The 12,942-nt window shown below is 43.5% G+C and overlaps 1 protein-coding gene across 1 annotated transcript in view; it reads left to right on the forward strand.

Annotated features, from left to right (window-relative positions):
• Positions 1–10,986, forward strand: part of ptar1 (protein prenyltransferase alpha subunit repeat containing 1) — an 11,273-nt gene extending 287 nt beyond the window's left edge. Inside the window, exons 2-7 of the mRNA XM_074671142.1 lie at positions 773–942; positions 1,093–1,159; positions 1,315–1,419; positions 4,452–4,701; positions 5,400–5,752; positions 8,419–10,986. Of these exons, the coding sequence (XP_074527243.1) occupies positions 773–942; positions 1,093–1,159; positions 1,315–1,419; positions 4,452–4,701; positions 5,400–5,752; positions 8,419–8,794 (1,321 nt within the window). The 3' untranslated portion in view covers positions 8,795–10,986. The remainder of the gene's footprint in view (positions 1–772; positions 943–1,092; positions 1,160–1,314; positions 1,420–4,451; positions 4,702–5,399; positions 5,753–8,418) is intronic.
• The last annotated feature ends 1,956 nt before the right edge of the window (positions 10,987–12,942 follow it).

Raw genomic sequence — 12,942 nt, forward strand, 5'->3', positions numbered from 1 at the left:
CACAGACCGGTGTCCTGTCGAGATCAGCTGCTGGATCAAACAGACGCTGATACGGCGCGAATATGATACACTAAGCACAAATCCACAAAAACCCGATACACTAAGCGCTGATACATAAAAACCCGATACACTGAGCGCAGATACACATAAAAGACGATACACTGAGCACTTATTCCCAGAAAACATTATACAGTGAGCGCTAATACACATAAAACAGATACACTGAGCGCACAGATGACACGATAACCGCTGTAATCAGTCTGTAACTTGTAGGCTATGTTACCGGTCTGTAGCTGCGTCCAGTCTGCAAGCCATTGGCGCTGATTTCTGTTTTTATTTATTTATTTTATTTTTCTGGTGGTGCTGCACAAAACTTCCAAGCCAAGCAGTGAAAATTGATGTTTAAGCACATTAAGTTATTTTAAAATCCTTCAAGCGCACAGACACTTCAGCAGCACCCTGCACAAATACGCACACAGACACGCGCTTAAATACAATACACTCAAACATACACAGTGATGTAAACCCGCGAATTTTACACACATCACCACCATTTTTTTCTTCCTCCTGTGCTATTGAATCAGTACAACAGGCAGTGGACATAGATAATATAGCGCAGGCTGTTAAAATCTGACTCCCAGAGACCAGATAGCTGAACATTGCACTGTACTTAGGCATTCAAGAACGGAGCTCTCTCTTAACATCTGCCTTTAATCCCCTAAAGAGTCTTTTAGTCCACCTCACCATGGACCTGTCTGTTTACCCTCCTCAGAGATGAGATTGGGGTGATCCCGTGTCCTGAGGCTCGATATAACCGTAGTCCCATCGTGTTGGTGGAGAACAAGCTGGGTTTGGAGAGCTGGTGTGTCAAGTTCCTGCTGCCATACGTCCACAACAAGCTGCTGCTCTACCGCCAGCGCAAATACTGGCTGGACCGAGAGGGTGAGGGTGGTGACATGCTGCTGTGTGTTGTTGTAGCTTCCTGTCAGCCTGCTCTCAGACAGAAGATTCCCACTCAGCGTCTGTCACACAGGCCTCTGTTGGCATGTGGGCTCAGGTCTAACAGCTGCTCTCTGATGTTTGTGTCCCCAGCCTTAGTGGACATCACCTGCACCGTGCTGCTGCTCAACCCAGACTTCACCACAGCATGGAATGTCAGGTAAGAGCAGCCTCAACACCTGCCACACCCGCCAGCTGTGGGCCTGTGTGTGTGTGTGTGTGTGTGTGTGTGTGTGTGTGTGTGTGTGTGTGTGTGTGTGTGGGTATTGAACATACAGTCTGTGGGCTTATCACTCAGGTCTTGTTGTCCTACAGAAAGGAGCTGTTACAGTCTGGAGTTCTTAACCCAGAAAAAGACCTGTATCTGGGACAGCTGGCCCTCACTAAGTTCCCTAAGAGCCCAGAGACCTGGATCCACAGGTAAGACTGACCAGAAGTCTCAGATTTGGTTTTTATTTTTGATCTTTTTCAGCTACTGAGGTGTTACATGAGTTCCTTGTGAGTAGGCCTGTCATGATAATCAATAAATCACTTAACCGAACGAGAAATAAAAACGTCCTCGGTAAGTTTGCCAGCCTCTGTAAACTGACAGGTGCATGCATGTTTGTTTTCCTCCTCTCTTTCCACGAAAGAGGCTGAATGAGAAGATGGCTCACTACGTCTATCTTTCCTAACATCAGGGTGCATAGGTTCTATAGCGGATTTAGCGGATTTAGAGCGGAGTGAGCATCTGTCAAAAATGGGATCTTTGGGGTGAAGTACGCTCGCGCCTACACATGGAGAGAGCTGAAGCGAGCGTCCTGAGGGGTAAGGAGGAAACACATGCTAATATGAGTGATGGCACGAAAGATACTGTTCTTAAGCCGCCTGCCACAGTCCCAGTGTGGGAACATTTTGTTTTTTATCAGAATGAACAAAGTGTGAGCTCATGAACACCAACGAGCTGATATGTCGCATTTGTTTGAAAATAGTGGCGACGAAGAAGAAGAAGGGGAGGAGCAGCGCAGCCTTGTTCTTTGACAATCTGCTCTTACTGAGGCTTTTGGTCTGCAAAGTAAATAGAAATAAAAGCGCCAAATGGTGGGCGCTCAAAGACAGCTACATGCCAAAGAAATGCAGCCCTTCAATACGGTTGAAAGCCAGAAATGTTCAAAATGTTTGACAGACAGTACGGATTGACTGGGAAAAAGTACATGTTACAAACAATTCAGGAACTGTATAAACTCCCTTTTATTTAGGCTAGAGTTTTTATTGTTGTTATTTTTTGGAGTTTTGTTTTTCTTTAGAGACAGGGTCTATGTTTTATTGTTTTTGATTAGTATTAATTATTTTCATTGACATGTATTTTTTTCTAAAAGAGAGTCCATTTCATTGTATTTTTTCTTTCTTTCTTGTTTGTTAAATTTATTATATTTTTTGTTTAATTTATTTTATTTAAAAGATCCTGACCTTTTAATTACAGTTAAATACGCTTAAGAAATTAAAGTTTCTTGCTTTTGATGTGGTGTACTCACTTTATTATCCCATTTATCATATTTACATCAATGAAAAAATGAATAAAAAATCAAAATAATATTGACAATCATATCGTTTATCGGCAATAATATTTTGGAAAATTATCGTCTAGCAAAATTTGCTATCGTGACAGGCCTAGTTGTGAGAGCTCCTGGTGATCCCTGGTCTGATCCCTGAAATGGATTTGGTGCGGTCTGGATAAAGACCCGTCTGTGTTGTGTGTGATGTGTAGATGTGGTTGAGCGCTTTTGTATCAGCACCTTTATTAAAACCCACTCTGATGAGATGACATGTTGCTGTCCCCTCTCCTTCAGGGTGGACCCCCTCAGACCAGGGGGGTATTCCACGAAGCTGGCTAAAGAAGGCTGGGCTATCGCCGGTAAGCGTGGCTTGAATAAGCTGCCACTTTAATCTTAGCTGCAACTCGTTCCACTAACGAAGCTCAGCTGATTTTCAGAGACGCTTATTCAAGCCAGGCTAGTCCAAGCTGCGGCTAAGCGTGCGTCCGCGTTAGAAAAAAGCCCAGATGTGTCGATTGTCGAAATGACCAAATCATGTCAAAACCGAGAGCGGAGACGTTTCTCTCAGCGGAGAAAAAACTCCTCATGGAGTCGTATGATGACTACAAAGTGAAAATCACATAAAAGGGTAACATGGTGGCAATTAATAAAGCCAGAGACGCTGCTGGGTCAAGAATATCATGCTTATGTGTCAAATCAACACTGACTGTTTCTGCTGAGTTTGATGACCCTTTTTCTTCTCACTCTGAAGCTCCTCACACTGCTGTGGCCCAGAGGAGATTGGTCTTGATTAAATTGAAGCTGTTCATATATATAGGCCTATATACTTCATGGGGTGATGTTTCATCAAACACTGACTAAAACAGCAGAAAAAGACATGTAGATGAGATGTTTTTTTTTTTTTTTATTAGAGATTATTCAGCTGTCAAATGAGATGTGTCAGTGGTACAGTGCTCTATATTTAAATAAGGAGGAAGACAAAAAGTTATCTCACCATGTGGAATCACCTTTACGTTATCATCATGATCAGAACAGACCGCTGGTAAAGGAGGGTATTTCTATGGAAAATTGTGGCTGTTGTCACCTTTTATATCATAAGACAATTTGTGCCTTTATTCTGTTATATGTTGACTGTACACTGAGGGTGACAGAAGAAAGAAAATCAGATAATTTCAAATAGTTACCACTGGTGGGATCGAACCCACGCCGCAAGTAAAGCATAGATAATCATGCGTCTGTGCCCTATTCTCTAACCTCTCAGCCACTGATTTTCCTGCATAGTGAACGGACAGTCTAGTATCTGACATGTCTTGACTCACGGTTATTCCAGTCTAGTATAACTGGGGCGGTTCACCTGTCCAATGATCACCCAGGTGTCCTGCGAGCTCAGGGAGGATGGAAACCTCCCGTGGACCTGAAGGACAAAAGCTCGCTTGATCTTGATTTTCAGTATGAATACGGACCATGAAAGCGGAGCCTCACGATCCTTCTGACTTTTTGGGTTTTAAGCAGGTGTCAGAAAAGTTACCTAAAGGTCTCAGTTTATGTTTCTGAACAAGAACATCAAATATTACAGGTATAGATTAATTTAATGTGACACCTGCAGTTCACAAGGCGTCTTTTAGAAGCCGGTCTGACCTTCTCTGAGACGCAGCAAAGGTAAGCCTGATGTTTAGCCTGACCAGGACCAGGCTAGTCGCACTGGCTAATTTACCATGGTTACCAAGCCACGCTAGCCCTAAGCCTCGTTTGTGGAACCCAACTCTCGCTAAAGTTAGCGAGGCTAACCCAAATAAGCCAGGCTTTGAGCTAAGCCAGCTTCGTGGAATACCCCCCAGGTCCCGTGTGGGTTCTCCGTGTTTTTATTTACCTGCTCCTTTGGAAGGATTGAAGCTTGATGTTGTTTTCTGTGTCCAGGCGCTGGGTGCTGAAGCAGGTCTTGGGTCAGTCCTGGGCTGGGGGTCGCCTCAGAAAGCAGCAGCGGCAGGGGGGTGAAGTGGAGCAGGTTGACGTGGATGAACGCCAGCAGCTCAACGATCACCTAGCTCGGACTCTTCACCAGGAGATGAAGGTGTGCTCTGATGCTGCGTGTCGTTACCCGAGCAACTACAACGCCTGGTCCCACCGCATCTGGGTGCTGCAACACATGGCCAGCGGCAACATCAAGGTCCCAGCACCATCACACACACACACACACACACACACACACACACACACACACACACACAAACACACGTATGTTGAGTGGGGGAAATAAGTATTTGTTGCACCAGATTTTAAGTTTTCCCACTGACAAAGAACAGAGAGGTCTGTAATTATATCCCAGGTACACTTTAACTATGAAAAAAATGAAAAAAACCACAAAAAACACTTGCTGGCCACCATACTGGGGCTGCAGAGAGATACACTGTGAGATAATTTTTTAAAGTGTAAGGTGTTCAGGGAATTACCTTTGTTTTCTAACCAAAAGTTCTTGTTGGACCATGGGTCTGTTGTTGTGTTGCATGAGCTCTATCACTTTGTGTTGAGCTGCCTAAAAAAAAACAGGCTTTTAAGTTTAAAGACTTGAGAATGATCCCTGTGAGGTACATTTGGAAAAGATAAAAAAGTGTGCGATCAACTTGAGGTTAATTGCCTGTCAACTATGGTGGTCCTGTCCCCTTTGCAGAAAAAAACAAAAAAACAAAAACACCCCCATGTTTCACGGTTGGGATTATGTTTTGGGGTTTGTACTCATGCTTCTTCCTTCAAACACGTGGAGTAGAGTCTATTCTAGAAAGTCCTCTTTTAAAGAATTTGTGGTGTTCCTCCCCTCAGCTGTTTTTTTTTTTTTTTTAAACTGACGGGTTTTTGCCCCCCCCCCAGGTGTACCACGATGAGCTGTCCTCCATGCGTCTCTGGGTGTCCATGCACGTGTCAGATCACAGCGGTTTCCACTATCGTCAGTTCCTCTTGAAGGAGCTGGTCTCTGAGCTCTCTCAGTCTGCAGCCTCCAACACCAGTTCTCCCCAGCACAGGAGCAGCCCAGCTCCCAGTAGCCCCCCTCTCTGCTTACACAGCCATGCTAATGGAGAGCTGTCAGGGGGGGAGGGAGGGGAGGATGAGGAGGAGCGGCAGCTCAACTTCATCACTGTCCTGCAGCTCTTTCACCAGGAGATGGAGCTGATCTCGGACCTGATCCAGTGTTTCCCCGGACATGAGGCTCTGTGGAGCCACAGGTAAGACCTCAGGTGACCAACCATCACCTCAGGGACATTGAGGGTAGGGTTATGTTTTCTGTACAAACTTGACACAGAGAAGTGAGACACACAGCATAAACACGAGAGAACCTACATGGCTTTTATTCTATTTAACATCCTGCACAGCGTCCATTACCAAACTACAGGGGGCAGTGTGTCACAAACACACACCTACCACAGTTCTAAACTACAGGAGAAGAGGTTGTTTACACGGTTTACAACATTTTTCTCACCAATTTCTCTTTGCTGAGTTTGGATGCAATTTCACACCAGGAATTCTTCATCACACATTCACAACAGTGGTCTCTGAGTGATGGATGAACTCAGTGACTGGATTTTCATACTTCAGACTCTAGGAGCTCCTGCACGTCTCGTGCAGAAGTCAGAGATTTTGGGCTTAAAAAGGACCGCGTGAGGAGCCGAGGCTGCTAAAAAGATAACATTCATCTGCATGAAGCCACGCAAACCTTGAGTTATGTCAAGCATAAATAGGGCTGCTCGATTAATTGTTTAAGAACATCAACTCAATTGGCACGTGTAGGTGATCTCATTTCCAAACAGATGATTCTTAAAAGGGACATATCATGCTGATCCCTGATTTAATACTTACATATAATATAATAAATTTGAAACAAGACCTTACAGCCCCTGAATTTTCAAAAAATGAGATATTGTATTTTTTCTGATATCCTGGAACGAAATTTGATGGCTCTGAAAATACGTCATTGCCAGTTGGGCGCGAGATTTCAACCGTCGTGACAACACGAGGATCCTTTCTTTTTATTGGAGTAATCTGATAAAGCAGCTCCTCCTCTGTGATGTCAGTTAGTCACACAACCGCCACCGAGGGATACACCCACCAAGAGCCGAGTATAAACGTATAAACTAAACATGTTACAGTACCGGTTTGACTCACCACACTGAAGCGTCCTGAGATGATCTGTGTCCAGGTGGATTTTCTTCCTCCTGAGCTGCAGAACCGTCTGGGTCTGACTCGGGGTCCAATACAAAAGGACGTATCCTACACTCTGCCATTTTATTAGTGCTATCAATGCCTTACGGTGAAGTTTTGGCAAACAGCAAACTCACTCGGTCTGCTCCATCCAATATGGCGATTTTTTGAATACTTCCTCTACCCCCTCCGCCCCTCTGATAGAACTGACCAATCAGAGCACCAAGGGCTGTGACGTTGCGAGGTTACTGGAGGTCATTCTCCAACAGAGCGTTTCAACGAGATCTTCAGAATGGCCTAAAATGAGGATATTGAGAACGCTATTGTGGGGCAATGAAGGAACTAAATGACTTGTACTGAGGGCAGAAATGCTTTACAGGCATCCTAGTCTGGCATAATGAAAAGGAGAAACAAGCATGATATGTCCCCTTTAAGTTTTTTATTTTCCAAGCTGCATTGTAAGCATATGCCCCCTAAATGAAGCACTGCCGCTGCCTTCTCTTTCAACCTGTGGGCCTGCTGCTGCTGGCTGCTCTCTTCACTTGAATGACTTGGGAACAGCCTGACTATACCTCGTCTATACCATGCGTCCTCTATTCTCCCCCAGCTAGCTTAGCTTAGCAGATACAGCTTCCAAAGAAATCTGATTCAGGATTTTCTGCTGTGAGTTTTACCTTAGAAGCACTGTCACATTCAACATGTAATAAATCTCCTAACAATGATAGAGAAACTGTGGCTAGCTTGATGCTAATGTGTGTAGGAAGTTGCATTGATATGCTAGTGGTTAGCATACATTGATAAAACTTAAGTTTTAAAGCAGAATTTTATCTTTCATCACAGAAACATTTCACTGCTAGTTTTTGTGAACAATACTGGAAACTCAAAATGTCAAAACACTAACAGGTAAATGTTTCCAGACAGGAAGACAGAAGAAAAGTTACTGCAGGGTCATAACTAACTTCATAACTACATCTCAAAGCAGACGCTAGATGGCCTACTGATCTGGTGTTATATGTCAATAACATATAACACCGAACATACTAAAAGTACTTATTTTTATTTATTTATTTATTTATTGAAGTCCAGAGACCTAGGATCCATGATTGATAAGCTGAATCGATAAGGGCATTGCTATCAACAAGTTAATCAGTGCCCATCCCTATGAATGATAAGTAGAATGCTCTTTTTGGTTTTCTTGAAGTCCATCAGTAAAATAAACATTTTGTGGAAAAAGTGGGAGGAAGTCTGCCCTCTTGCAGGGAGCTGGTTACTCCTACACCCTTGGAGGGGGATAGTTGTGGACAGTACCTCTCCACCTGGATGAGTGTCAGGGTCACAACCATTTCTGGTGAAGCTCAGCCAAGCTTCAGATCACTTGTTGGGCTCCATCGTGATACTCTTGGTGTTTGCTGACATGCCATGTCACACCGTACACACACCAGATCAGTATCTGTCCTGCTTTGCTGTGTTTTGAAGGCATGCTTTCTCATTTTCTCATCCCAATGGGGATCCTTTGTTTAGATGATCCTGCATCTCCATCTGTATTATTATCTACATCACATAGCAGTGGTTCTGGGACCTTGTAGTGGTTCTCGGACCATGCAGTGGTAAATGGAGTGTATTGACACATCATGGTGTATGTGTGCAGAGCTGGTTCCACTCCTGAATGTTCCACCTTGCTCTCTGTTCTCAGGCGTCACGTGTTCTTCCTGTGGCAGCAGTGGAGGCGGGACCAGCGGCTCCATGGTGGCGACGGTGAGTCGGTTGTGCTGAGTGACGAAGAGGCGGGGCTTCAGAAGGGGGAGACTGGGAGCTGTGCGGGCCGTGGGGAGGAGTGTGTGAATGGACAGAGTCACTCTGAAGCCATGGAGGTGGAGGGGGCGTCTGTCCCGGACCCTCGGGGCAGTAAACGGCTGAAAAGAGGGGTCCACCTGCCCGCCCCCTCATCCCTGCCCTCCGAGTACGCCTTTGTGAGGGCCGTGCTGGACAGCTGCTGTCCCCCTGAGCAGAGACGCTTTGCCCTGTCCTACAGGAAGTGGTTGGACACCGTCATGGTCCAGAAGCCCTGAGAGGATGGGAACACATCTGTACTGACACCTTCAGGCACAGATCTGGGCTCAGCCAACCCTTGGTAGAACTCACTCTAACTCCTAGTACTCTCAGTAGAAGTCCTGGATCAGTCCTGGATCAGTCCTGGATCAGTCCTGGATCAGTCCTGGATCCCGGCATCATTTCAGAGGTACAGAGGATGAGTTCTGGTCTAGTCTTCCTGGAAACATGTGGACCCCTGAAGCTTCACCCGAGCCTGGACCCCTTCAGGGAGGAGACCTGAGTCAGACTGTGTTGCAGGTGTCTCAGGTCTAACCTCCTGTGTTTCCGTCTCTGCTTGCTCTGTTCAAAGGTTCGGCAGCAGCAGGAGGAGGAGAGAGTGTGCTGAACCCAGACATGGTGTTAGAGAAATGAGATTTTATTTTTAGAGATGAACAGAAATATGAAGATCTATAGAAATATAAACAAAGTCACCATGATTAACTATCACAAACATACTTCCAGTGTTTATCAGAAATCAATAACACAGATTGATTTTTCACTGTTCCCTCCTGAGAACCCTCTGCTCTGATTGGCTATTCCCTCCTGAGAACCCTCTGCTCTGATTGGCTGGGAACAGTAGATCTGAGGATGAGTTCATATTTATTAAAAACTCATTCAGAGTTAAACAAAGCAAACTGAACCAATAACGGTTTGTCCCTGAGTGAGCCTCGTCTCTGCTCGTACCTGCCAAGGTGTCTCAGACCATGACAGGCTCCTCCCCCTCTGAAGAACGTCACATATTTAACTCTTTGTTTGCGCTTTATTATGTTCAGTAAATGCTAACTATGTAGCTCAGTGCTAACTGGTAGTAGCTGCCTCTGACAGAGGAGTTAGCTCTCAGTCCTGTTTGACTCTCTGGTGCTACGTGCTGCTGTTACTCTGCTCCAGGTGAGCACAGGTGAGCACAGGTGTCCACTGAGCAGCACTGTCTCATCATAATGCTGGTTGCTATGGTTACACACCCCCTTCTGTCCCTCTCTGGTTAAGCAACAGGCTAACAGTAGCTTTCTGTCACTAACCTGTATAAATAAAGAAGTGACATCACAAAGGTCAAAGGTCAGTGAGCTGCATGTATTTGTGTTCACAGTAACATTTATCTTTTTATCCACTCCAACTCCATCTCACCTTAAGCTTAGCATGTTAGCCTCCTGTTGGTCTGTCCTGGGTGGTGACATGGACTCTGACCGGACTTGGACTGACCCCCTCAAAGACTGGCGACTGGCCTGGGAGTCCAGCTGTTTAGGTGCATCGACACTATGAACTGGATGATCCTCATTTCTCAGTCTGATGTAGGAACTCATGTAGAAACTAGTGCACAGCACGTGTCATATATGACACGTGCACACCTGGACCAATCATAGCGTTCGCCTGATCAGGTGTTGATAATGGTGCCCAATCATCATTTAAAGATTCACGGTTTAACCAGCCTAACTCAGAGGATTCACGATGCATTGCAGTAAAAGAGAGACACAGAGCTGGAGATGGACCCTGCAAGGGGAGGGGGAGACAGGAAGTCACTGCAGGGGGATTAGGGTGAGCCAGGTAAACCAGGTAACATCAGTGCGCACTGCTCCTGAGACCTGTGGCTACCTCTGATTGGCTGGTTGCCTCTTTATAGGTGGGGCTCTTGATTGGGCTCAACAGGCTGCTAGTAGCCTTCAGTACTGCACATTTTTAGACTGTTACAGACTTTGACCTCTCTTTATGATGAGTGTGTTTTGAGCAGGTGTGTTGATAACAATGGGTTTTCACAGATGTATGGTGGGAGATTTGACCTTTGACACAGACTATCTATGCAGCTGTATGAAGGCAGATGTAGCTCCTGTCAGTCTGTTTCTCTTCAGTGGAGGCTTCGTCTTAAACATGATCCGTAGGGCCTCATGGACCTTATTGGGACCGTCTTCCTGAGACGTCTTGCTCAGGTCAGGAAACTCAGAAGCTGTTTTCACGTCCTGTAGCTGAGGCTACTGTGGGGTGAAGAAATGACCACAGCGTGTCTTTAAGATTGGAGGACGAGTAGGATATCTTAGTTCCCTACCCTGAGCATGACTTCTCCAGAAGGTGGGACAAGGTCTGTCCATGTATATTTATTTTAGATGAAAATGATTTCTCTGTTAATGTCTCATTGTGTGCTCACCCACTCAATAAACTCACCTGGGATCAACATGTATTCATCTACTGGCTTTATTTCTCTTAATGCTATAATAAGAGCTGTAACATTTTAACTGACTGCTCTGTTTATCAAAAAGGCTCCTGCTGCACTAGACTACATTCCAAGCAATGCAGTACACTACATACTACAAACTACTTTTAAAGCAGTACACTCACAGAACATACAAAAAACTACATTCAAAGCACACACCACACAACACAGATTACATTCAAAGCAGTACACATAACATACCAAGGTCTCCATTCAGAGCATTATGCAATATACAGTACATACTTCAGTCTACATTTAAAGTAGTACACTTACACTACATTCTTTAGACTACATTTAACCCTTAAATGGTTTTTGTATTCATGGGAGATACAGACATCTGGCAGGTTGTGTGTGTGTGTGTGTGTGTGTGTGTGTGTGTGTGTGTGTGTGTGTGTGTGTGTGTGTGTGTGTGTGTGTGTGTGTGTGTGTGTGTGTGTGGGTGGGTGGGTGGGTGGGGTTAAATATATTGATAAAATTTCTATCAAATTTCAAAATGGTGCCCTACGTGGAAAAAAGACAGTGACTATGAGGCAAGTCTTATTTTTTTCATGTATAGTATAGTATAGTATAGTATAGTTTGGTATTGCGCAGTATAGTATAGTATAGTAAACTATAGTATAGTATAGTATTGTATTGTTTAGTAAAGTATAGTATTGTATAGTATAGTATAGTATAGTAAAGTATAGTATAGTTTAGTGTAGTATAGTTTAGTATAGTATAGTATAGTATAGTATAGTATAGTATAGTAATGTACGGAATAGTTTAGTATAGTATAATATAGTATAGTTTAGTATAGTTCAGTATTGACTCACAGCTTGATACATGTGTAAAACCTTTTGAATTGTTTTGTTTTTTTCCAACTTTTTTCAAAAATTTGTGTGTTAGATCTGAAGGGGAGCTAAATAATTGTTTTTTTATATGTTACAAAAGTTAAAAATGTCATTAAAAAAAAAAGAAGTTAAATTTTAAATTCATACCCCTAAATGGGCTACATATCCCCAGGGATACAGAGAGTAAAATTGATAATAAAGATCAATTTTAGGAAAAAATCATGGAAGTGTGTTATCATAGCCTAGATACATTAAAAAATAGCAATTAAATAATTTTCATAAATATCTATATGTGCTTGGCCATTTGAGGGTTAAAGCAGTACACAAACAGCACAGACTTTAGACTACACTCAAAGCAGTACACAGTACAAACTACAGACTACATTCAAATAAGTAGTTAACATTACGTCCTACAAAGTCATTTCAAAGCATTACATAGTACATACTACAAACTACATTCAACTTGGTACACAGTATGTACTAAAGACTAAATTCAAAGCAGTATTCAGTAGTACAGACTAAATACCTCATGTAAACAGGTTTTCAGGGTATAGTAGAGAATTTAGGGCAGGGGCAGGCAACTTTTTCCATAACTTGTGCCACTTTAAAATACACTCGTGCCCAAAGTGCCAAGACTTATTTCTTTCATCAAATCATTGACAGCCGATAAGAAACTCTCCTTGAATGGTTTTCCATGTGTTGCTGTGAGAAATGGTGTAACTTCCTTCCATTGCCTGGTTTTTAAGAGTACAGAAAGGTTTGAATGTGTTGCTTTGTTTCGCATACTTTGCTAACACTGTTTTGCCGCTAAATAAATGTGAATGCAAGCTAGCAGACTGACGTACCAAGACACATTCACACATTTGTAACGTCAGTCATTTACATGTATTATTTAAAGTTATTTGTGAGATTTTAAACTTTTTACATGAGAACATTTATGGTGTGCTCAGTTTCTTGTGTTAATTAGAATACAACACAACAGTTTTATTATCTCTTTTACTTTTTTTTCACTTTGTCCTCTGTCTCATTCTATTATTCTTTGGTGCCAACATAAATAGCCTCGCTGCCAGCTATGGCATCCCTGCCCTAGGTT

This window comes from Halichoeres trimaculatus, unplaced genomic scaffold (assembly GCF_033239565.1).
Source record: "Halichoeres trimaculatus isolate MK-OKI-2021-1 unplaced genomic scaffold, fHalTri1.1 fHalTri1_scaffold_5, whole genome shotgun sequence".
NCBI classification, from domain to species: domain Eukaryota; kingdom Metazoa; phylum Chordata; class Actinopteri; order Labriformes; family Labridae; genus Halichoeres; species Halichoeres trimaculatus.